At 36.9% G+C, this 27,186-nt stretch overlaps 1 protein-coding gene across 2 annotated transcripts in view; it reads right to left on the bottom strand.

Annotated features, from left to right (window-relative positions):
- Positions 1-27,186, bottom strand: part of smad3a (SMAD family member 3a) — a 37,219-nt gene that overhangs the window by 7,885 nt on the left and 2,148 nt on the right. The window contains exons 1-8 of one of the 2 annotated variants that reach the window (XM_051115100.1): positions 9,763-9,863; positions 9,418-9,611; positions 6,380-6,514; positions 5,230-5,304; positions 4,821-4,871; positions 2,468-2,680; positions 2,212-2,349; positions 1,910-2,054 (exon numbers count right to left, since the gene is read on the bottom strand). In XM_051115100.1, coding sequence (XP_050971057.1) covers positions 1,910-2,054; positions 2,212-2,349; positions 2,468-2,680; positions 4,821-4,871; positions 5,230-5,304; positions 6,380-6,514; positions 9,418-9,475 — 815 coding nt within the window. In that variant the 5' untranslated portion in view covers positions 9,476-9,611; positions 9,763-9,863. Of the gene's footprint in view, positions 1-1,909; positions 2,055-2,211; positions 2,350-2,467; positions 2,681-4,820; positions 4,872-5,229; positions 5,305-6,379; positions 6,515-9,417; positions 9,612-9,762; positions 9,864-27,186 lie in introns of those variants that run through there. The other variant, XM_051115099.1, reaches the window with a different exon arrangement.

The following is a 27,186-nucleotide window of genomic DNA, read 5'->3' as shown; positions in this document are numbered from 1 at the left end:
TGGTCAACTAGTCATTGTTCATTTTAAGCATGAGTCGACTATTAGTCGTACGTTTATTAATAAACAATATAAACCATAATTTATAATTAGATAATATATAATATAATATACTTATAATTATAAAATATAATATATAATTATTAAAATTATGAGCCTTTAACTGCCTACATAGCATAATAAGCACTCAAGCGCATGCAAAAAAAAAAGAAGCTTGCCACAACTCACGGGCAGGTATAATAATTATGAATGTGTCAGGTCTGCATTAACGTTTTCATAATTTATTGATAAACTAGTGCTTTCTTTGTTTTTTGGCTTAAGACATTAAGTCGACACTGACTGGTCGTCTCCGCAGTACTGATGCGGCTGTATGCATGTTTCGTACAGATTACATAATCTTGAGAATATTTGTTTTTTATTTGAATTGGTTCATTTAAAAGTAGATTTCTCACTCTCTATAGATATATTTATAGATAACATTGGACAAAAGTCCAATGTTTCGTTGTTATTGTGAGTGCACACAAATAAGATCTTTACAGATCTAAAAGACGTATTACTTTTATCTGTATGACCAAAAATGGCTATTAAGCATAGTATTTTGAGAGCAAGTGAGCGCACCGGCGCCTCCATCTGTCATGCAGTGAGCTTCTATTCCACACTCCACAATAGCACACATTTTTCTATGTTAACATTAGATTGAGCATTTGGATGTCCTGCCCAATGTACTATATTACCACATAGACCAGTCGTTAATGATCTGTCCATCATGGACTGCGTGACTTCGCCACTTCCTGTGGAATTGTTTTTTTTTTCTGCGACTAAGCGACTAATTAAATTTTGGTCAACCAAGCCTCTTCTCGTCGACTAATGGTTAGTTGACTATTAGGGGGGTAGCCCTATTTTCAGCTAATAGTTTTCAGTTCATACATTTTAAATATTTAACTGTTATGGATGATACTATAATTCTATACTATTTTTGTCTTAATAAGCGTTAGTTCACCCAAAAATGAAAATTCTGTCATTAATTACTCACCCTCATGTCTTTGCATCATAACATTACGGTTGAACCACTGATGTCACATGGATTATTTAAATGGTGTCCTTACCTTTCTGTGCCTTGAACGTGGCAGTTGTGTTGCCATCTATGCAGGGTCAGAAAGCTCTAGGATTTATCAAAAATATCATAATTTGGGTTCTAAAAGTGAACAAAGGTCTTACGGGTTTGGAACCACATGAGGGGGTAATTAGTAATTAGTAATTTTTGGGTGACCTAATCCTTAAAAAAAAAAAAAAAACCTCAAATTTAAAATCATTTAAATGAACGTGTAATTACATTTCCAACATCAGCTAATACCAGCTGATGACCAATATGGTGGTAATATACTGTGCAGCCTATGTGCTGATATAGCTGTGCAGCTATATCAACCAATACTGGATATTTAATTGTGCATATTTAACCTATTTTTATTTATATAGTTTACCTAACACTCAATTACAATTTAATCTTTAAAAACAAATTATTTTAATAACACTTTCAGTTGTTCTTTAGCATCTTTAGTGAACCTCTTAAATATTACACATATTACAAATATATATAATAACTGACGAAAACGTTAATATTTAACATTTCTATTATGGTTTTTATTTATGGTCTATTTAATTAAAAGAAATTTAAAAAGGTGCAGTGTTTTTATGTCATTCAGTATTCATAAATCTTTACCTACAAAAATCTGATTACGACAATCAAACTCAAAGAATTTAACAGGAAGCGCGGGTGGCTTCTGTGGTTTTGGCTGACACCACTTCACAAGCGATTCAAAAGGCTTTGAGCGAGTCAATTCAAGACCACATTCCAAGAGTGGCAAGCGAGCTGACAGACAGGGAAGGAATGAAGTGACTGCAGTAATCGTACCTGTACTCGGCTCCCCAGCCCTTCACGAAGCTCATGCGAATGGTGCACATGCGGGTGAGCTGGTACACAGCCTCAAAGCCCTGATTCACAGACTGGGCCAACAGAGCTGCAAACTCCTGGTTATTAAAGATCTTCAGATTACAGCCTGGATGGACACAAAGCAGGTTGAATAAGTTCACATAATCAATATCAAACAAAACAAACTAGAATAACAACACAGAGGCAGCTGAATGTTATGCAACTATCGAAAAGGAAACTCTGTTAAGAGGGCTATTTGTTGAGGGTCTTTTGTTTTATCTTACCAGGTGGGATCTTGCAAACAGTGGCTGGGTGCCAGCCGTAACGTTGGTTACAGTTGGGACTCTGAACAAAGATGGCGCTGTCACTTAGACACTCTGCAAACACCTCACCTCCAATGTAGTACAAACGCACACCCCGGCCTGCAAAAACAGAAGGTTGCCACATAAGTAAGTACTGTAGATGAAAAATAAAACTGAATATTTATTTTCAAATAGTACTGTTTAATGAATGAGTGTTTTAGAGCAACATTGTGTGTACCAATGTGTCTGCGCGTGAGCTCCACAGCAGCATTGCGATTCACGTTGGACAGCAGGCCCAGGCAGAAGCGCTCAGAGTTGGACGGGTCTGTGAAGCCGTCCACTGTTAAAGAGGGCTGGGAGGCATGGAAAGTTTCACCGACTCTCTGGTTCAGCTCATAGTATGAAATAGAGCACCAGAACGCAGGTTCACAGTATGTCACCGGCTGTAGATCTGAGAGAAAGAAAAAAAAAAGGAACAATAACATGAAGAGAATCCGAAAGGCACAGACATACACGGAAATAGGCGGTGGAAAAGAAATAGAAAGAAAAAGGAAAAAGACAGGAAAAAGAAAAACAAACAAATGGGTGGGGATACCCGAATAGACAGAGCACGGGGGCTGGGAACTGACGACACTGTGATGTCAAGAGTAAACGTTACTTCCCAGAAATAAAGGCTGAATCGGGAAATACCATCATGGCTTGGACGCAAAACTGTAGAAAATTACAGGCTTATGGCAATGGCCTTTCTCTCCGACACATACGCACACACCACGGCTGCAGAGAAGAGAAATCGCTTTGGGATCTGAGCGCTGTCTGCAAAAGTACGATCTGATACAAAAGGAATTGTGGGCGCTCCCTTGCTAAGATGGTAACTGACAGGATGTTTAGTGTGGGTGGTTTTCATCCAAGTTGTTTTGGGGACATACAAATAATCCTTCCAGCAATACATTTTTTCCTGAAAAACACATTTCTGAAAACACTCAATTTCTAGAACTATTCCAAATTTGTATTTTTAATTACTCACTGTTATATGAATAATCAGTCAGTATTTGCACTGATTTAGGTCTCGCGAGCCAAATACACTTATTCATTTGGAGTTAGACATAGGGAACAATGACTACAATAAGCGAATAAGAACTAATTCAACTGATGGTCATTAGACTGAATCAAACCGTTAACACATCAGTTCAAGACTGTTCAGCATCTAAATCATGGAGAAGAACTGTTAATGCAACCAAATGTCAGGAAGACTGGTGGCTCCCAGGAGCATTTGGACATTAAAAATGTATGAATGTCTTTTAATTAATACCAAAATGTCAAACCAATGTCACAAAAGACAGTTCTTTGATTTGAAGTGACGACAAAAAAACAAAACAAAAAAACAAATACTGTACAGTACCAGTCAAAAGTTTTTGAACAGTAAGATTTTTAATGATTTTTAAAGTTGTTTCTGCTTACCAAGCCTGCATTTATTTGACCCAAAGTACAGCAAAAACAGTAAAATTCTGAAATATTTGTACTATTTAAAATATTTACAAATTTTTATTTCAATATTTAATATAGAATTACATTTTAAAATGTAATTTATTCCTGTGATTTCAAAGCTGAATTTTTAGCATTATTCAGATCCTTCAAAAATCATTCAAATATCCTGATTTGCTAATTTTAATATTATGTTAAAAACAGCAGAGTAGAACTTTTTCAGGTTTCTTTGATGAATAGAAAGTTCAGAAGAACAGCATTTATCTGTAATAAAAATCTTTTGTAACATTATAAATATCTAATGCTGATCTTTGGACCTTTCTATTCATCAAAGAATCCTGGAAAAATGTACTCAACTGCTTTAAATATTGATAATAATAATAATAATAATAATAATAATGTTTCTTGAACAGCAAATCAGCATATTAGAATGATTTCTGAAGGATCATGTGACACTGAAGACTGGAGTAATGATGTTGAAAATACTGCTTTAATCACAGGAATAAATTACATTTCAAAATATATTCAAATAGAAAACAGTTATTTAAAATATTTCAAAACGTTACTGTTTTTGCTGTACTTTGGATCAAATAAATGCAGGCTTGGTGAGCAGAAGAGACTTCTTTAAAAAAACATTAAAAACAGGTAGAGACACTCTACCCGCATCTAAAAGAAGTTAGCTTGCTAGTGTGGGTTTTTTTAGAATCCGTAAAAAATACGGGGGAGTTAAACACCCCAATCTGCAGGAAGTGCAGATCAACAGGAAGTTCTTTTTCTGTGCTTTTGGTCAGTTATGGTTATAAACTCACTCCCTGTCTTTTGTTTTTGAGTGTGATTCATTGGTCAAAAAAAGAGAAAACACAAAACAAAAGTTAAAGATTTTCCCCCAAAAATATAAAAAAAATATATATATAGTGATAATAGTGTCTATAACTTTTGGGTACGTATTGTTATATCACAAAAAATTTGACATCATGAAAAAAATAATGTGAATTCCATTTGATGGTCAAATGTTAGTAAATCATGTTCGCTTGTGGTTACTCTGCTAGGACACCTGCTTGAAATTACGTGCAAACGACACACACACAACATTACGCAAAAAGAGTTACCTAAATTGTTGTGGGCAGGAGAAACGGGGTTCGGTGACAGATTTGGAGACCCTGCAATGAAAGGACAGATCAATGATTTAATATGAATATACACAGCACATTTTGATGAAAACACTTTTGATTAGATTTCCAATAATTCAAGTGTGCAGTCAATTATTCCACTTCCATATTTCCATTCCATCACAGTTACCACATGTGTTTGTCTCATTTGTAAAATTTTCAAAATGTTCTTCTGCGTAGATCTACTTCTTTACACCACTGATGAGCTATTAGAAGGACACTCAAAAACAATGTGGAAGAGTAATATGGAACTGAAATGCCACCAACAAACCTAGAACCACTTCATAACTATGCAGTTATAGAAAATTCAACGTTTCAACCAATCAAAGAATGGTATAACTGACATCACCTGTGTCCATACTGCGGTTCATCTGATGATCGCTGGTCTCTCCATCCTCACTGATGTAGCCTGGAGGGGGCGTCTCTGTAACACACACAAACACAATTCGTACACACTCGTAACACAGTGACCCAGCTGATAGACGAAGGATTAGGCACACCAGCGAACACATCCGGCAAAATCTAGCAGGTGCAGCAGACACAATGACTCACAAGGGTTTTAGTTTTCCCCCTCAGATTAAGACACCTGATTTAGAAAGCTGGGGTCAGCTCAGTTTCAGCAGCTGGATATGAAACAACACACACGCATTTGCTTCAGAGAGGCAGTCTGTTACTGTAATAGGGCGGCTATTACAGTAACAGACTGCCTCTCTGAAGCAAATGCCATTCTGATGAAACTAATCCCAGCCAAAGCCACTCCATACATACTCCATGGGATAATCCTCCCCTTATGTAGCCAAAAGCAGTCTTTAAATCACTTCAGCATAAATTGTTTCGTGTCCGTCTGATGCAACAACGGTTAAATGTCTCTTGATTAGCCCTATAAATATAATAACCGACAGAACCGTAGCAGTCATTTGTTTACTGGTCCGAAAAGAAGAAAACAAGCCTGTGGGTGGGATTAACATGAGTAACTAGTTAAATGGTTATGACTGTTTACACCCTTTTTCTTTTCCCAAGTTCCCTGTTTGTACAATTGAGGCCTTTACTCTGGTCTTTAGTCACAAGACTCACATGAGTCTTTAAGCACATCCAGAGTTAAGTTCAGTTATAAATAAATACAGGTATAAATACTTTTCTTCATTGGTGCTTCATCAACACTGTAACACAATGATGTAGTGACTGCCTTCTGCCTGCATGGAGGCCAGTGAACAGCTGTTGCTCTATCTGTGTGTTTGGTCACTTTCCTCCTCCTACATCCTTCCAGTAAAGTGATCCACCCACTGCCCACTAGACCACTGGGACTACAGCTACAGACTGAATTTGCTCTATTAAACCTGGAAAACACTTCAAATTGTGCTGCTTTGTGGCACATGATGACGATATATTAATTTAGAGGCCACCTGATGGTTATTTGCTTTGGCTTGTCTGTTGTATCCGTTTTTGTAGCACTGTGAACTTCAACTCCAAGAGTCTTCTCCTGTGTATTTGTCCCCTACCTGGTATGTAGTTGCTCTGGGGTTCGATGCCGGCGGGGAAAATGGTGTTTTCTGGGATGGAGTGACTGTAGTCATCCAGAGGAGGAAACTCGCTGGGGATTTCAGTGTGACGAGGCACCAGCACCGGAGGAAGAACTTCAGAGAAAAAAAGAAAGTTAAGAAGAAGAAGAAGAAGAAGAAGAGGGGAAAAAAACATGATACCTGAATTACAACACAAACAAAACCACAACATACTGCAGATAATTGTATAATACTATTGATGCTACATAGACCTGTGAGATATGGATGAAAACGTACTCATTAATTTTTTTTTATTTTTTGATTAATGAGATTTTGATATTAATCACAATTTTGACAGAATTTCCTAACTTCCTAATTTTCTAAATGTGCTGGACTTTATCTGAATTCGTTGCATATTGTACTTGTTCTGTGACACAAAACAGTGAAATTTCACAATTCTCAATTGCAATTTTGATACCACAGCACAAACTAAATCTGAGCTCGGAACCTGGAAAAGTGGTTCGTAAGTAGCACCAAAATAATACCGGTCTAGATGTAAGAACTGCTTGCGTCAGGGGTGAGGTTACCGTGACCAACAAGACGAACAGAAACATTTGACCGCCATTTTTGAAGTAGCAGCTAAACACGAACACGTTGGATTTGGTTCTTAGAACCAGCAATAGCACTGGCTCTGAACTAGCACCCGGTGGAAAAGGGGTATGAGAGGTGGCTTTCTGTGCATCCTTTGGGTGTCTGTGGACAGAAAATGGTCTCAGACAGCGTGCGTGTACCCTGTTTCCATGCTTTCTTCCATGTCATAACCATTTCGATTTTATCGATTAATCAGAATTTAATGTTTTGCCACAATTTATTTATTTTTTTAGAAATCGCAAATTGAAATAGAAATATTACCAAATGTTAGAATTAGACACTTTGACAATATGCCAATGATAACAGTAAAGAGAAAAGAACAATCCAACCGCATGCCGGCGCACATGATTAACCACTCACTAGGCGCCATTCACACAGGTCTGATATATTAGATGCATGCAGCTCTTGAAGGGACAGCAGAATAACTGTACTAAACATGCTGCCACTTGTTATTGAAGGGATAGTTTGCCAAAAATTATAATTCTGTCACCATTTACTCACTTACATGTTATCCAAAACCTGTATTAATTTCTTTCTTGTGCTAAACTCAAATTAAGATATTTTGAGGAATGTGGGTAACCAAACAGTAGCTGGTCCCCATTAAAATTAATAATAAAAATGATCAAATAGATAACATTCAACAGACAAAAGAAACTCATTCAGGTTTAAAACAACCTGAGAGTGAGTAAATGATGGCATAAAAATAAAACACTATGACAGAATTGACAGATGACAGAAATCACTCACGGCGCTTAACAGAAGAACTTTAATGCAGTTGCTTCAATAAGAATCATTGTACAATTGACGTATGTAGCGTATAATATATAGTGTTTAACTTTTTATATTAGGGTGTTTACACACCTCCAATATCATTTAGTTCGGTTGAATTGCACTAGATTTCGTTTTCCCTCTTGGTGCAGTTCGTTTGGGCGGGTGTGAATGTAGCAATCACACTCGAGTGCGCACCAAAAGCGGACCAAAGAAGCGTACTGAGACCTCCTTGAAGGGGTGGTCTTGGTACACTTTCAAACTAACACTGGAGCAGTTCGGTTGTAGTGAGAAAGCAATCCGATCCAATGGACCAACAAACCAGGCTTTATCACACTGTATAATGGGTAATTACAGTTCCATGAACAGCAGTAGCTTTGTTGTTTTGGTAATACCGCTTAAAATGAACCTGTGTCTGTCTGCGTCATTTAAAACCAAAGAGCGCCTTTTCATTTTATAATGCTGTCTTATTGCTCTGTTTGTAGTAGATGTGTTTTAAAAATGTTTTCCTGATGATGGACTCCGGCTCAAAATTATAAATTAATATAACGATACCTAAAAAAAAAAGGCAACAATAAGCCCGCAAAGCTGTCCATCCTGACAGATGGAATCCCGGAAAAAAAAAAAACGTGGAACTTTGACCAGTGAGAGGACAGTTTACTCGTGCGTGACTTGTATTAACACATTTGGTCCATTTAGAAACTTTGGTGTGTGAAAGCAAACCGCACCATGAATAAAAAGCAACACTGTAATAATTTTAACCCTTGTTTCGGAACAAAGCAATCGATCTACAGGTGTGAAAGCACCCTTAGTTAACTTTTTTTTTTGAGTGCTACTGCTAAATACACCTGATTTACCTGAAAAATAAAGCACTGTTTGTTTTATTTGTATTCCGTTTATTTGTAATGTGTATCTTTTTTCTTATTTTTTTAATAACACAGATAAAATAATGACAGATTTTTATCTTCGCTCACATATCTGCCATTCTTTTTTGTTACCTTGAAAGGCTTTGTTTTCAAAAAAGGTAAATTAGTTTGGCTGTACTGCTCAGTCAACTTGCAAAATAGTAAAACCAACATGACAAAGAATCGTGATAAAATTGTGAATCGTGATATTTAAAAAAAAACAAAACAAAACAAAAAAAAAAACACAATATGATATTTTTGCCATATCGCCATATGTATTCTGCAGTTTATTTTGTAATTCTGATTAATCACACTGCTTCAAAACTAAATATGTTGGGTATTATAAATTTCACAAAATCACAACGGCATGTATCAGCAGACTTTTAGATCATCTTCAGCTTTGGTTTATCATATTTTTGTTTAAATGGACTTCAGTGAATGGAAACTTCCATTCATACGCATACAAATGCAGGAAATCAGAAACACAAGCATTTCAATGCTCAATTTATTAAAGTTAAATTTAAGATGTCATATCTTATCTGTCACACAAATTGCATGCTCAAAACCCCTTGTGATCACTTGTTTGTGATAAAACAATAATTGTCAGACCCTCTGCAGTACTGTGATCAACTCCTTGTTGAAGACCTCAGGTCTAAACAAATGATACTGTCTCACAGTGTGCTCGATGCTTTCATAAATATCAGGCTGCATTACCTGGTGTCTCGACCCGCTGGTAGTGGTAGGGATTGACGCAAACCTCGTCCTTTTTCATGTGAAAGGCAAACTCACAGAGTTCAATGGCTCTGAGCTCATGATGAGACTGCAGGTCAGGCCAGCGCCAAAGACGACAGTAGATCACATGAGGGAGTCCTTTTCTGTGAGATACTTGCAACCGACCATCTAGTGATCTGAGGGAAAGAGAGAAAAAGAACAGGCATTAATAATGATGACTGCAGCAGAAACAATCCCAGAAGCTCATTCTCAAAAATCGAGAGCAGAAATACAGAGGAAATGTTATTATTGCTTAAGTAAGAAACATTGTGTAAAATCTTAAATTACCGCAATATAAACACTTGCTGCTCAAAGACTTGCAAGGACAACGCCAAGATATTATGTGAGACCGCAGATGAAGTAAAAGTGGCCCAATTTCCTGTTAATGTGGTGCTTTCGGTTACACGTCACACGTGATGTGAATGAGGTGAAGAAAGAGGAAGAGGAAGTCCAAAAAAAACTATTTCAAAACAATGTGTGTGTGTGTGTGTAGGGGAATGACTGTGCTCTAGTTTAACAACAGCTTCATCTGATATAGCCATATGAAAGCAACAGTAGACTCCTCACACACACACACACACACACACACACACACACACACACACACACAAATGTAGTACAGGCCAAATAATGCAAATCCCAAAAGCTCTTTAAAGCATGTCTGTAAAACCCCCCGCCCCCTCCCCTTTTTACACCCACCGATCCCAGCCCAGACAGCGGCACGGGCCAGGCTGGCCTGCCTGAGGCCTCTATGGCTCTCCCAGCAGCTGAATATGCTTTTAATTTTTCATTGCAGAAATTTCGCTTCACAGACAGATTGCAAAAGGAAAAATAATGATGTAAAATCCAGACGCCTCAAGGAGAAAGAGTGTGTTTACAAAAAAACAAAAAAAAAGAAAACTACAGACCAAAAAACAGAATATTACGCAATAAAATCTGAGGAATAAATAAGAATGTTTAGGCACTTTATAGTTGTAACACAAGCTCACACCGGCCTCACACAGTAGAGCCATAAACACCGAGTCACTTCCTTCAGTTCACACATGCACACGCCCCACCAGTCACAGACACATTTAGGCTAATGGAGACAAGAGAGAGTGGAGGAAGAGGAGAAAACCAACAAACAGACCAGACCAACAACAAAAAAAAAAAATCCAGTACACACTGGATTTTTACCTGCTTTGCTTTTTAACTCCAGGCAAATAAACTCAGACTTTTCTTTGGATGGCCCCATGTGGAAAAGGGAAAAGGCATAATCATCTCAGAATAATACAGTAAAGGCCTCAAGCAAGAGAGAACAACCACACAGTGAACTTTTTACGTCTGAAGCGAGTTCTTCACCGGTGCAGACAGAGGACTTTTGCAAACACAATCAAGCTCACCATCATATCAAAACACATTTTCACACTAACCTCATTTTGTACGCCTACAGTGCTTATCTTCACATTCAAGAGCTTTTGAGTGACTAAAACGTTTTCATGATGCCTATCATGTAGCCTATAACAGTATATTCGTGATTGAGAACAATTAAACACACCGACGCAATGCATGCACTGCACCAGTGTGCTGCAAAATAGGGACGTACAGTATGGTCCAAACCTCTCAGAGCCCTCTATTATACATGACTGCTACCTTGTGAGCTTGAAATATGCAACAGCAGCCAAAGTGCTTCGAGAGAGACGAGGGCTGTGCACTAGGTCAGCTCTCCAACCCTTTGAGGAATCCAGGCCACAGATACCATTCATAACCCACTATTCAACCCTTATACACTCTCCATAAAGCAGAGATATGAAAAGAAAGGAGGAAAGAGGTGTAAACTTTCTGTACCAGACCCCTCTAAAAGGAGTCATATAATACATTTCACACTTTTCGTTTTTGTTCACTGTACTGCACTTAAAAACAGGTCATGATGTGGTTTTACTCTCTCTGATCCTTATAATCAAACGGGTCATTTTTTTAACTTGTGTCTTGAAGACTTATATGGCTGCATTCACTCGGTCAGTGTTTGATACTAATAACAGGTCTGACTCTCCAACTGTCCTGTTCATACAACAGCTTGTATACGGTATTTAAGCCACTACTGACCTTTTTTTATTTTTGTGATAGTTGTAAATAACACTTTATCTGGTGTTTAGAAATAACATCTATCTCACTTACTCCTTATGACCGCAATGTGAATAGGAGGGTCATAGTGATGTTACCAAATAGGTCTCGTTAACATGTGACAATAATGGTCATGTGTTATTGCATACAGTTTTCTGACATCAGAAATGAATGATTTTTTGAACAAAGTTTACAGTTATGAAACTTGCTGCCTATAGTCTGTTTTCATAGTACACTAAACTCAAATTTCACATTTCTATGACATACACTACTGTTTTTGCAAGATCTCCTATGCCTACCAAGGTTGGATTTGTTACATAAAATATACAGTAAAAACAGCAATATTAGGGCTGGGCGATAATACTAGGGATGCTTCAATTTGAAACACACAGTGAAAACAGATTTGATTAATGTATTAAGCTATATTGTGCTTTTGGTTTTAGTTCGTTTTACAGATCCTATGTCAAAGCATAATGGCCCAAAACATAACTTTAAAGACCTTTTATGTTAGAATAAGAAGTAGAAGTCTTTTTTTTAAACTACACTTTTTGCTCGCTTCATATTGTGACCACGATAATATCGAGACAGTTTTGCTATCGCGATATTGATAATATCGTTACATCCCTAGATAATACAATACCTATAATCACCACTGTATATTTTTCTCTCGATAGAGCAATAACACATATTTCACTATAACGTTTATGTGCCAAAAACAGAACAAACAGGGTTACCGGTGCCACACAGGACAACTATAAGCTCACCTTAGCTGCGTGTTGTGGGCTACTTTTACCTTGACGCAGCGGGTTGATTTTAATTCCACAGGTTAAAGTTATCTACCCAGAACGCTATTTTCGCGGAAGGAGAAAACATATTTGTCATGTTCTGAGGAAAAAAAAAAAAAAAAAAAGTTTACAACTGCAATTAACTGTCTTGTTTCTACAACTTTCACTCAAGAGAAAGAAATATGCCTTTAAAGGGGTCATCAGATGCAAAACTTACTTTTACATGTTGTTTGAACATAAATGTGTGTTGGCAGTCTGTGTACACAACCACCCTGTAATGATAAAAATCGACGCAGGGGTATTTTTTTTTATCCCTACAAATAATACCCTCTTTTTCAAATCAAGCCATTCTTACACAGACTAAGCCCGCTCCCACGATAGTTCACTGACACAGCCGTCTTACCTTAGACCCGCCCTGAGTGAGCTATAAACTGTCCGACTGCCGTTGTTTTGATGCTGGAGCAGGGACGTAGACAAGAATATCTCCTAAGCGATTGAGGTGTTCTGTTGGTGTGATATAATAATGAACACAGCAGTCGTCATTTATTTCCGACATCTGAGCCGCTGAAGATGCAGTGGATTACTTCTGTTTTTGAAAGGAATGAGCCCCCCGACCTGTCTAAATGTGTCTATGTTCACGTGAATCATTTGCGATCCAGCTTCACCTACAGCAGAAGTGAATGTAAGGGTTTTTATGCATCTTTGCAAATCGCCTTTCTTAATAACGTGCTAGTTAGGAAGTTTTCGCGGCTAAAGTAAACAGGATAGCTTGTCACCCCACAGAAGAGAAGGGTGGGGTAAGCAGAGCTCATAAGCATTTATAGAGCCATGCAACAAAATGGGTTGCTGTGAAAAGAGCTGATTTTGACAAGGTAAAAAGGGTGTTTTTTACACAACCTTTGAGAAATTTTAACCAAAATGTTATAGACTTTTTATTAAGACCCTAAAGAATCATATCAACTTGCGGAAAATGGGCATCCAAAGACCCCTTTAAACTTGAAAGAAATTAAGATTTGACATTCACCATGATAATTATCGATACTGACTGATTTATTAAATAGTATTATAGTTTAAAATAACTGTTTTCTGTTTTAACATATGTTAAAATATAATATATTGCTGTGATGGCACAGCTAAATTTTCATCCTAGATCCTTCAGAAATCATTGTAATATGCTGATTTGGTGCTCTGGAAACTGAGGTGAACTGAAAAATTTTTAGGATTCTTTGATGAATATAAAGTTCAAAAGAACAGCATTTATTAACAAAGAAATCTGACTTTTACTGACACTTTTGGTCAATTAAAGGGATAGTTCACCCGAAAATGAAAATTCTGCCATTAATTACTCTCCCTCATGTTGCTCCAAACCTGTAAAACTTTCATTCATTTTTGCAACACAAATTAAGTTATTTACGAAGATGTCCAAAAGCTTTCTGACCCTGCATAGACAGCAATGTAACCGAAATGTTCCCAGGCCCAGAAACATAGTAAGGACATTGGTGAAACAGTCCATGTGACATCAGTGGTTCAACCATAATTTTACAAGAATACAAGGGGAAAAAAAAGAAAAAAAAAAGACTTTACGACTGTTTTACAGATGTCCTTAATACTTGTCTGGCTACATTACTGTCTATGGAGGGTCAGAAAGCTCTCGGGTTTCATCAAAAATATCTTAATTTGTGTACCGAAGATAAACAAAGGTCTTACGGGTATGGAATGACATGAGAGTGAGTAATTAATGATAGAGTTTTAATTTTTGGGTGAACTATCCTCCCAGAACATTTAAACCCCTTTCAAATCATTTTTCATACACAAAAGTCTAAAAAGAAATACGACAGGTAACTACAATTAGGATCATTCAAGAGCTGGCAAAGTTTGCGATGAGATCAGTCCTTGGGCTCTGGCATTCATTAGATGCATCAGTCTGAAAATATTGTATCCACCGTCAGTTCTTCACTTTTCCATTACATTCCAGCGCTCAGCGGAGAGAGAGAGCCTGTGTTTGCTGCCGCGTGGGCAGACCTTATATGAAAAGGAAGCACTGAATGACTATTGATTGAGCTACAGAGGGCAAATTAGGTCAGCAGCAAGGCACATCCAACCAACAGAAATGCAGACATGCACGCACACACACATACACACACACACAGCCTGGAGGGCGGGTCTAGCCCGCACCACCCACCCTCCCCCCCCAATCCGCATGCCGGCTGTCACTTGAGTAGAGAGCGGGGTGAGACTGGAACAGAGAGGGGGTGAGGAAGAGAAAGAGAGTAGAGAGGGTGAGCTGGAGGGATGGAGGGCTCTGACACGGGCTGAACCACACTGGGCAGATTTAATCTAGAGGGTAAAACAGACACCGTGGGCTGCAGTGGGTAATTTCTGGATCAGCCCATGCAGCCTTGACTCGACCATGACACTGACACTTCTGCAGAGCATTATCATACTCAACTCACTGTGTAACACATCACACAGGATTGTTGTTCTGAATCTTTTCATGGGACTTAACATGAAATTTTTGCTTAAACACAAATTAAGACAGAGCAACAACAAATACAAAGGCAAACTACAGCTGATGTGTTGTTTATCTGCACTTATACACGACTACTATGTGACTCAACACATGTTTGGCACACAAGATGACAAACATCTTACCCAAGTGATTTTTAACTTTCAACTTTTGTTTCATTTTACTTTTTCAAGCTGCGTTTGGTGTGAAAGGGCCTTCAGCGTGGATGTTTTTAAAGCTGAACTTGCATGCCTCTGTGTTTGAAATCAGTGAGTTTGACAAAACAAGAACTCAGTGAACTGTGATACATGCAAATTTGATGCAGAGGGAGAGAAGGACAAAAGCAACTTCGACATCAGTCCAGACTGTCTGTGGGACCATTTCACCCTGTGGAACATACCCCAAACCAGCCCCCACAGCCCCCATTTAAAAACACTTTAAGACCAATGCTATTCCCCCTTCCCCCAGTCTAAACCCAGACGGCACGCAGCAGTACAACAGAGTTAATACCAAAGGACACTGTGCAGTGCAGTGACGACAGACATATACCTGATCGCACAGTCACTACTAGAGATAAAAGCTAAACCAACTTTTTATGTCTGAACATACAGTTACTCAACTGTGGACTGACTGGTCATTATATCTATATTGGAATAACAGCTGGAAGCTGATAAAATAGAGAATCTGACTGTAAAAATACTGCATTACATGTCTGGACGAAACCCAGCTCGTATGGAAACACTCACAGCCTAATATTTTTTTCTAATTCAAGGCATACCTGCTTATCCTTTATTTCATAATGTGAGCGTGGGTAAAATATCACGTTTGGCTTGTGTTATTTTTTGAAAGGCTTTGGTTTTCCTCCCTCTGCTAAAGTCATTAAGGCCTTCCTTAAGTAAACAGAGCCCTGCAGGGGTCTCATGTGCAGGTGGTTGGATGTGGTTACGGGGGCCCGTTCTCAGCAGGGGAGCAGGACTATAGCAGAAACACTACAACCATCATACAAATGCAGCACAGGCCAAAATTAACACTTACTTTGCAATCACAAAATACTGCATAGTTTAAATTACCATGTAAAATAATGCAAAAATTAGCTAATCAAATAATACAGATACAGATGGCTTACTAAAAAAAAAAACAGTGACTGCCACGTGTTGTGTAACAAATTTTGTAAGTGGAAAATAATATGTATATAGGGAAGCCAACAGTTTTCCAGAACGCCATGTGTTTTTGTGACAGTGGTGTTTCAGTGAGACCGGCCAGTAGAGCTGGGCGACATGGCCAAAAAAATGATCATAATAAAATTTTTCATATCAGTCAACATTGATAATTATCACAATAAATTTCTTTATGTCTGTCAAGTTTAAAGGCAGATTTTTTTGCTTCTAAGTAAAAGTTGTTGAAACCAGACCTTTAACTGTGGTTTTAAACTACTTTTTATGGTAAGAACATTGCAAACACTTCATGTTTTTCATTTCTTAGTTTCTGCATGTTCTAATGAGTGATGTTCTAATGACTTTGATGACGCACATCTTCAGCACAGTTTGCAGTGCAGGCTGCAATATTCATATTATTATATTTTTGTCTTTTAGAAATGCATACTTCACAGTAGCTTAAGCTGACAGTAGTAGCTTGAGTTAGGATGCAGATGTAAATTTATGTTCAGTAACACATCTGTAAAATTTGTAACAACCTAATTTTTCAAATTTAATTAATTCTAATAAAATGATATGAATATCTCACATTTCTGCAACAAAACTATGGTGCAGTTAGTGTTACAACAGTAAATCCAGAGACTGAAAAACCGTCTGACAGTATACAGTGCAGTGTTTCTTCTGTTTGTCAATGCTGTTTCATCTGGCTTTAAACTAGTTTAAATCATTTGTGTTTGTCATTGAATTCAAGCACTTCACACTGAATCTCACTAGACGATGTGACCTAAAATCAAAATCTTGATTAATTGAACATTTTACCTTGGTTACGATTAATGAACAGTTTCATTTTTGTATTAAATTTTTTGTCCTCATAGTCATAGATGTGAATCTGACTCTTGATTGCTGTTGCATGTGATCTTCCTTTCAGCAACCTTGTCCTGTCACTCTATGACAACAACAATTATCGTTCTCGTTTTATCGCCCAGCTAGGGTAAAAACCAGACGGTTAAATGTGGCTTTAAACTATTCTTTATGGTCAGAAAATGACAAACACTTCATGTTTTTTGCATTCTTCACACTTCTTCCAGTCATTTTTCCTTAACAAATAAATATCTTAATAGAAAAAAAAAAACTTTGTTCTGCATGTTTTAATGAGTGATATTATTTCAAATCAAGAAACAAGTTTGTGTTACCTAATAATATTAATAATATAACATTTTTTCGTCTCTTAGAAATACACATTCGATAGTAGCTTGACTTAGAATACAGATGTCGAATTGTTCATTATCAAAATCAGTAATATCTGGAAAAACTATAGCAACCTTTATTTTTTATTTTTTTGTAATTAACCATTGCTCTTCCATACTATCACCCATAGATCATGATAATAACAGTTAAAACCACAATACAGCACCTCAATACCATGGTAAAAATGTAATATGGTTCCCAGGAATTTGTGTGAAAAACAGTAGTCTGAATACATTTAGTATGAATGCATAAACAGTATAGCTTAATCTAAAAAAAATACTGTAATTACATTCCATTATTCCTCCTTCAATACATTTAATACATGTCTGCATTAATAATATAATAAAATTCGACACAACTACACCCATATTTCTGACACAATACCAGTGTAGTTAGTGCTACTACAGTAAATGATGGCCTTCTGATTGTATCATTGCGCAGTGTTTCTCTTGTTTGTCAGCACTGTTTTATCTGGCTATAAACCAAGTCATTTATGTTCTTCACTGAATTTAAGTACTTCACACTGGCAGTGTTCAGTGACCAAGACTTATTAGCTAGTGAACTCATCTGCTCTAATAAGCTCTTTGTAGTAAGTTTATGGCGTGCCGCCGTTTGAACTTTTATCCGAGTGGATAAACTGCCGAGTGGCACGCTTTGAATAACGTTCATCATTCTCTTTCTGTAAATTCGAATCCTCTCGTTCTCCTCACGTGATAAATGAAATATGACGCATTGTAGCTATGTTCAGTTTTTAATTATAGTGCATGCTCTCGTCTTAAGTAAATTATTTAGAATTATATTTTTCCATTTAATCAAATAAATATTTAATAAAAAAAAAAACGAATACTTAAAAAAAAAAAAAAAATATCGGGAAGGTGTCACGGTGGTAAAGTGATGTCACCAGTGTTGCGTCTTAAAACCGGTAACACCGTCAACACCGTCTATCGTGGCAAGCCTATGCTGCTGCAAGCGAGACAATGTACCTGCCCTGTGTAAAATTATCAATTTTCTAAACATTTATCTATTGATTTAGCACTTACAATCTTGTTTTAAACTTTGAAAAAAATAAAATTAGAAGCATGTGCATTGGCACCACAATATCCAAGGCCTGAAACCTCAGGTTCTGTAGCATGAAGTAGATTTCCACCTCCAAAGCAGGATGAAAAATTAAGCCTCTTCTTTTAAAAAAAAAAAAGCAATATATTTAAATCACCATGAAATGAAAATTTATCCTATCCATTTTCTAAACAAAAGTTACTGTGTTATTGATCTTACTGTAAACAACTAATGTGCATATGTGTGTATGTTTAAATTTGTTATTTTACATCAAATAATACAATCTCACAGTAAAAATGACAGACTGGTAACATATGCTGAGCTAATTATTTAGTTTGCTTAAACTCCGCCCCTTTCTTACATTTAACTGCAAGTTCGCATTCAGCTCTGCCTCAATTCAATCAACAACCGATGGACAGAACCAAGTCACCAAGTATGACACACTGTTTTTCAGTAAACCATTTCACTCAGATGTACCTCCCAACATGCAAGAAAATATTTGTCACTACGTTAGTTCAATTGCAACATTAATATTCAAGGGAACAGTGATATTTTCCTTCAGGTTTGAAATTTAACTGGGTAAAGGTCACTTGATACAGTATGTTCTGAACCTCTCTCTCCAGCAGTGCATGAGTACCTGTCCATACTTATTAGCATCATTTACCATTGCTTTTTGGCAGGTACATTTTCTGCAAATATGCTTTCTCATGGTTTTACTTACAACCCTGTCAGAACTAGGCTCTGGCCAACGGTAACCAACACCTCTGCAAAATGTGTGACAAGCATTTCTTACAAGATAACTTGAAGAACTGACAACTTTGACCAGAGTTTGTTTAAAACGTGGTTTGACATTAATACCCTTTGCATCACTTATGAAGTGGCTTGACCACAGACAGCTGCTGTGTCCAGCCCATTCTTCACACCCACCCACCTTTTCAAAACTGTGATGAGAACTGTTGAAAACATAGCTGAGATAGTGTCATAGAAAACAGAGTGTGAAGTTAGTGTAAAGACAACAATGATGAAAGATCCAACAAAACGTTTTGCTCACACTGGCTTTAATCAAACTGTATTTCAGGCACCTGGACACAGTAATTCAAGATGCAGAATTAAACTAGCGTCATGAAGTTAAACTCAAAGTTTACTTCAGTTTTTACGTACATTAGGGTATGGGTTCGAGAACATACCAAATCACACAGACAGATTTTACTAACCGTACATAATCTGTACACTCAGTTCGCACATGCACCTACAAATTTTATGCACTAATTAGTTTGTCCACAAGGGGAAAACACTGACTCTCTATGAGCCATTTTTTGTAGAAAGAAGTGGAGGAGACAGAACAACCAACTACTAGAGACAGTAACACTAATAAACTTGCACTGACAAGTGCTACTGTAAGGGGATTCAAAGACGCATGCAACCCAAAGATGCAAACACAACTTTTTTTTTTTTTAAAAATCACACATAACTTTAAGTCATAGCACAGATACTGAACAAAGATAACACTTTAGTCTGCATGTGTTAACTGTCTGTGTTTGTTTGTGTAAGCCTTATGCTATGAAATGGAGCTATGTAGACACTAAGCATTCATGTCAAAACTGAAGCATACTTTAGGCAGTGGTGTTCTGAAATGAGGCGGCAAAGTCCTCAAAGAATTATTTTTATTTTTTTTATTTTTTTTTAATAAAATGTAAATTCATGTCCCAATCGCATTTTCTTAGTTAAATAAATATTACTTACACTATCAGAAAAAGAAAATAAAAAAAATCTATTTTATATTTTTACATTAACAATGTTCTATTTATTAAAGCCAAGTATGACTCATCTCAATTTTACATTTATTCCAAAATAATAATTCAAGGCAGTAACAATTTAAACAATACATTTTATTTGTGAACTTATGTTTAGCTATTCTTTTTAGTAGTTAACTTTTTTGAATTTTTTTTCAGATCATCAGTCATCAGACATGGAGATTTACTTCCACCAAGTTGATTGCTCACTAAAAACTCCCACAGATCATGTTTTCATGCCATTTGCTTAAAAAGTCAGTGCTGTACTATGGTAAAGTTCAAAATAAGTATATAATGTTAAACATAACTTTGTGCTCAGTCAAAATAATATGACAAGGAACAAATAATAGATTCATGAGACCAACAACTGCCTGTTAGAATTACGAAAAATGAATTGTATCTCATGTTTAATCACAACAGAGACATCAGAGCCAGTGGTAAATGTCAGAAGGACTAGCCAAGCTAAGACTGCTCTAGGCAGGACACATGAGCACTGAGCGTCAGGTGACCGCCTGGAGCTCCCATCTCCGAAATCGGCACAGCAAATTTTCAAATATCTTTATAAATAAACCGCAGATTTGAGTTTTAAACAACTACATTCTCACCTGAAAAACTCTCAAAACTACATTTCATGACACAATAACAATATTTTGTAATATTTTGAAAATTATGCAGGTTTTGGGCAGTGAGAGTCCACAAGAAAAGACAAGAACGCATATTGTGAAAAGCCTATTGTCTGTGTGAAAATATAAAATTATAAAACGCACTTATGTTTTTGTGTTTAGGCACTCTGATGTAAATAAGCGCAACACGTATGAACAGCATAGCGTGACAAGTGAAGGAGATACTTTAGCTACACCCCTTTGGTACCTTTTGCTGTGCTAGGTACCCTAACGGAAGGGTACCAGAAAAATTGTAAGATACGGCTCGCTATTTTAATACCATTCACAACTTCTGACAATGCAAATGGAAATAATTGCATACTGTACTGTACTGAACTGAACTGCTTGGTGGAAAAGCCATTATTCTGACATAACAAAAGGGTTATATCCAATTGTGTGAGCTGTTGAGATGCTTTTTTAAAGTACTCTTCCCATTAACACGATTATAATGTTCATTCAGACTGATTTGTAAATGTGGAATGCACACAAACACAAGAGTCAGAATTTATCGCATGAACCAAACTCAACCTGTCACATCTAATCATATCGCAATGAAGACCTTGCCTCCTCTCATGTGACTTTCCCCCATTCATTCTCAATTGCCCCCCACCAAACTCAATACACACTTTAGGTGGTCTGTTAAAACTTAATGGGCTCAGGGGAGGCAAGAGAAATGCGGAGTCCTGCTACAACTTTACCTGCTGGTGTACTGTTGGACAACGTGTGTTCAGAAAAACGAATTATTTATACACTTATGTTATGTTTTGTAATACTGCCGTTGTTTTATTTTTGTGCTACAAATGTTCTTCCCATCCAATATTTTGAGGCGACACTGCCTCCCTTGCCTCCTCGGGGGAAACACCCCTGAGGACACATTTACTCCTGAGAAAGGGTATACAGCTTTACCCCCCCGCCCAATATATAATGTAATTAAATATAACATCATAACATAATATAAATGTAATAAAAAAGATATAAAACTTTTTAAATATTAAAACAATCAGATTGCAATAACAATCAAATCAAAGATATGAACTTTGAGAGTACTGCGGTCCAAGCTTACAGAGCCACCTCAGATAAAACACCTCAGTCTTAAAATTAAAGACTACAGTGATTAACTTGGATCAGTGTCAGTGTACATTCATGGCAGACTTTAAAGCAAGCCTCTCAAAACTCTCAGACAAACTTCAAAACATCCTGCGCAAAGTCTACACTGGTGCTCTTCTAAAAAAAAAAAATACACACACACGACTGAAGGACGGTTATTTTCTCACGGTGGTCAGAAGCAGTCTGAGGGTCAGTGGTAGGGTTAGTGATGACAGACTAGCACAAAGCAGTCTTGTTGTCTGCTGTACAGAGTGTCTATTATTCCAGCAGATATGGAGGCGGCACAGAGCTTTTCTAAACCTTCAACCCCGGCAGGAGCCACAAACCCAGAAGCGGCCCACGCCCTCCCCTGGGCAGACAGAGCATTCCTGAGGGCTGACTAACCCCGCCTCAAACAACACACACAGAAGAGACGCACACGAGCACACACGAGGCTAACGCTCAAATACCTGCTCGCAATGCACAGACTTGCTTAGACACAACAACGGTGTGTACACCTACACTAAACAATGAGTGCACTCACTTTCAGAACATAGAAACGCACAAACACATTCTGTACACAAACTCACAGATGGATAACCGTGACGTTAATCTTTACCACAACCGCAGTCCGACTTGGCACACTGGGCTTTCTCCCATCACTTTGGTGCTACAGCCGTCATAACACCCTCAGGGAATCCACAAACACCTATAGACACGCCAGTCAAACAGGACAAATATGCACACAAACTTTCACACAGGCAGATAGCATTACATTTTACACTAAATAAGCAACTGCATTTAGTAGGTCTAAACACTTGATTAATTGTCTAACAGCCAACTAGCTTAGGACTCTACAGTGTTTACATTACGCTCGCAGTGTTTTCAGCCTCTTTCATCTTAATATATGAGTACATGAACACATAAACACTGTCGAATAAAACAATATAAACAATATAACACTATAAAACACATTAAACAATCTCTTGAACTGCTCTGAAAGTCACTTTATATTTATTTTACCATTTCTTTTGAAAAATAAATTATTTATAACATTATTTTTAAGGAATATTTACTAAAAGAAAATATTCACCATAATTTATTTATCAGAAAAATGTAAAAACACAGTATTTTTGAATGAAAAGATATATATATATATTTTAAAAAAAAAAAAAAAAATCAATAAATTATTATTTATAATAAATTATTTATAATATTATTTATATTATTAATTTATAATAAATTATTATTTAGATGATTATTAAAATTTAATGAAAATGTTAAAATGGAATCCAGAAAATGAATAGAAAAAAACCCTGAATTTGGTTAAAAAAAAAAAAAAAAAAAAAAAAAAAAAAAATTAAGGGGGGAAAAATTCTTAGGGCCTTAAAAATGTAATTTCTGTTAATTTTCTAATATATTGCTATTAAATTGTGTACGTTTCATGTTTTCAATTCATTAGACAGTTTTTGTTCAATATTTTTTTATTTAACCATTAAAACAGAGGCTAGAAAGATTAAAACGGAAAAAAAACAGAATTTGGGAAAAAACAAAAAAAACAAAAACAGATTTCATAGGCCCCTAACAGCTCATTATTAAGGCTGAACAATATATGTAGATTTTTACTTGCATAAAAAAGTTCAAAAGTTTGGGGTCCGTAAGACTTTTTAAATATCTATGTTGAAGAAAAGTATTAATTTTTAAAAATCTTTTGATCAGTATTGTATCATTTTTACTTTTATATTTACTTATATACTTTTATAAAGTAGGGATGGATTACTACGGTTAGACTACTTGGTTGTTAGACAACTAATCAACCAACTATTTTAGACTAGTGTTTTAGACTAGTTTTTCTAGATTCATTGTGTCCATTTTTACATTACAGTACCTGTGCTTTAATGCATTGTGCTTTTGTCATTTGCATTTCACTTTTCATGTAAGCTTTGCGTTTTACATCCGTTTACTTTTAAGTTAGTGCTGTGCAACGATTAATCGCATCCAAAAATAACAGTTTTTGTTTACATAATATACATGTGTGTACTGTGTATATTTATTATGTATATAAAAATACATACACTAGCATTGATATATTTAAGAAAAATATGTTGTTTATATATTAAATATTTTTATATGAAATAATATTAATTATATCAATAAAAATGTATACATGTAATTTAGAATATATACTGTATGTGTGTGTAATAAATACACATATTAAATAATATACATATACATAATAAATACACACAGTATATATTTTATGTCAACAAAAACTTTTATTTTGAATGCAATTTATCAGGATTATTGCCCAGCACTAATTTAAATAAATGCCTTCTATCCAAAGTGAATTACACAGCATTTAAGGTATACAATTTATCAGCTCATGCATTCCCTGGGAGCTGAAATCATGACCTTGGCATTGCTAGCATCATGTTTTACCGTTGGAGCTGCATGAATGCTATTTAAGCTCTGCTGCTACAGCCATACACAATCAGACAGACATCTTTGGCCATTGTGCTGCATGTGTCACACCACAAAGTTACGTTTTTAAAAATAGTCAGTTTTTTTAAAGTGTGCCTGGTCTCTCTCATACTGTTACATCCAGTTACACTCTGCACATGCAAGATCAGGTGAACTCAAAAACCAGACTTATAGGCCTAAGGGCTAGTCTTTCAGTCAGCCCACAAACTAAACAATACTAAAAATATGTAGTTTTACATACCCCTACCATGAACAATCACTATTAACCGCAGGTTGCTCCAGGACAGCCCCTGTAATAAGAGTACAGCAAGTCGCTTTAGATAAAAAAGCGTTAAAAGACTATGACAGGTCTGAGGCCAATGGTGCTCAAATAGTGTCTGTTAGCTTCAGCCATCACTTCAAAGGGTTGTGAAATTCTGTCACGCCGTCTTTCACTCTCTTTCCATCAGCTGCCACACAATAACTCTGAATCATCAGACAGATTCACTTCCCACAGACGTGCGGCGCTTTGAAGGCATCACCCCGGCCGAAACAACACAACCCTCGGCACATCAATTACAAGCCAATGACATCCAATCTCCATGTTTTATCAAAAGCGCTTTTGAATCACTGTATACTGTATAGAGTTTCAGGATGCCAGACTTAAAGCCAGACATCTCTTCAAGGCGCAGACACTTTCAGTTTCAAATGCCAACAATAAACTCTATCGCCGTGGCAGTGCACATATAATTTCTTAGCTGATAGGCGACTCGTTTGAGAAATCGGCTGCATGTGTCTACACAATGGACCACGGGTTTTATTCACAGTTCAGATGCTTTTGAAGTCATTGTGCGTAGAGTGCAAAAGCAAACAAAGACTGCGAGTTTGAGATAGAGGAGGCATCCCAGAACACAGACACTCTGCGGAGCAGACATCCTCTCAGGAAGTCTACGCGGAGACTCCGATAGAGCTTCGGCAGGTGTATGGCAGGCGAAGGAAGTGTGACCACGGTATAATTATGTTTTTCGTATCCTGTCTTGGACAGTTTCAATCGGTCTTCCATCTCCTCTTTCCGGTGCTTCTTTTGAACTCGTGTTCATGTCCCCTTCCACTCGTTTCTATCTCTTTATCGCTCTTTCTCTGGTTCTCCAGCAGGCCGGGACAGGCTTCCAGCGTGAGCTGCATGTGAGGGCAAGACAGGATTGTGTAGCCTGAAGCGAGTCAAATGTGTCTGAGGAATCTGGATCCTCCAGCAGGGTGAAGCAGAGTGTTGCATCTCAGATGTGAAGGCCACGTTCTACAGATCTAGCCAAGAATAGAGTCTCGGACGCTGTGCTGATTCAGGTTACACTACACTACAGGTTTTGATGCACAAAGCCAGTCAATTCAAGTTAAACTGGTACACACATCCCAATAGCTGAAGCTTTCATTTGTTATGGTTTCTGTCACCACCGAGCTCTACCAGAGAAGCACCAGTGGGTCACACCACAAAGCCACAGGCTCAAACTCCCTCTCACTCTGGGGTGACTCAGCCTGATCTCTGGCTAAGAGCCCTGCTTTCACTGAGCTATCTGTTGTTTGGAAACAACAACCAATACAACAGTGCTGCAGGCTTGGACCCCAGCTGCTCGGCACTGTTACACCACACAATTATCCAAACTTCAAACTTGGAAAAGAAATCTCTAAGGGACTCTATTTAGAGGTCTATAAATGTAAATGTTGACTATAAGGTTACATAGTTCTACGTTGTGTCTTTTAGTTTTTAATTAAATTCCGTTACCCAACCTAACTTAGCATATATAGGAAGTTTAGTCAAGCAACCCAAATATGTCAAGACAATGGCATATCTCATGAATAAACTCTCCTATGAGGTTTACCAGCATAGTAATACTGTAGCATCTGGTTCCATTTCGGACAGCTACCTGTGATTATAAAGCTGAAGACTGCAGATAGGTAAGATTTTGTGGCTTTAACCTTTACAAGGAGATTCTCAGTCTTTACTGTCTGTAAACTCTAGAAAATAACACTGAATTGGTCTATCTGCATTTCAATATGAGGTTTTCAATGGCAATATAATCATAGGTTGCTTTACAATAATCAATATCCATTAATTTGACTGACTTGGTAGCAAATTTCCATCCTGCTCTAGTTATTTTCCATCAGTGATATCACAAAAAGCTATTTTTGTCTTTCCAACCACTCTTACTTTTTATTCTACTTTTATAATGTGAAAAAGAAAACAGACACTGTGATTTGGTGACCTGATTTACAAACCAACATCCCATGAATTATTTCACGTTCTGTTTCTCTGTCCACGCAGAGCGTGCTTTTTCCCGTTTTTGTCACTTCTAAATTCAAATCTTTATTAGCATCTTTTACTGTTGGAATTCTAATAGGAATGTGTAATACAACCGTTCATTTATTGTTACTTTACCAGACAAAAGTATTTTGAAATTTCCATCTGTGGTTTCAAGATTTGCTAAATAATGTAAACTGTTTGGTCAATGCAAACAATATGTAAAGATCATGATTAAATTCCGACCAACTGACCAACATAATGACAATATACACTACAGTTCAAAAGTTGGATTTTTTAAATGTTTTAAAATAACTGTTTTCTATTTTAATACATCATGAAATGTAATTTAAAGGGATAGTTTACCCAGAAATTAAAATTCTATCATTAAGTACTCACCCTCACACAAGTACCCAAATGTTGTTCCAAACCCATAAGACCTTCGTTCATCTTTGGAACACAAATTAAAATATTTTGATGAAATCAGAGAGCTTTCTGACCCTGCATAGACAGCAAAGGTCCTACCACGGTCAAGGCACAGAAATGTAGTAAGGACGGCGCTA

This window comes from Labeo rohita, chromosome 7 (genome assembly GCF_022985175.1).
Source record: "Labeo rohita strain BAU-BD-2019 chromosome 7, IGBB_LRoh.1.0, whole genome shotgun sequence".
NCBI lineage: Eukaryota > Metazoa > Chordata > Actinopteri > Cypriniformes > Cyprinidae > Labeo > Labeo rohita.
Note: the sequence above shows the minus strand (reverse complement) of the source record. Positions and strands in the feature narration are given on the sequence as shown.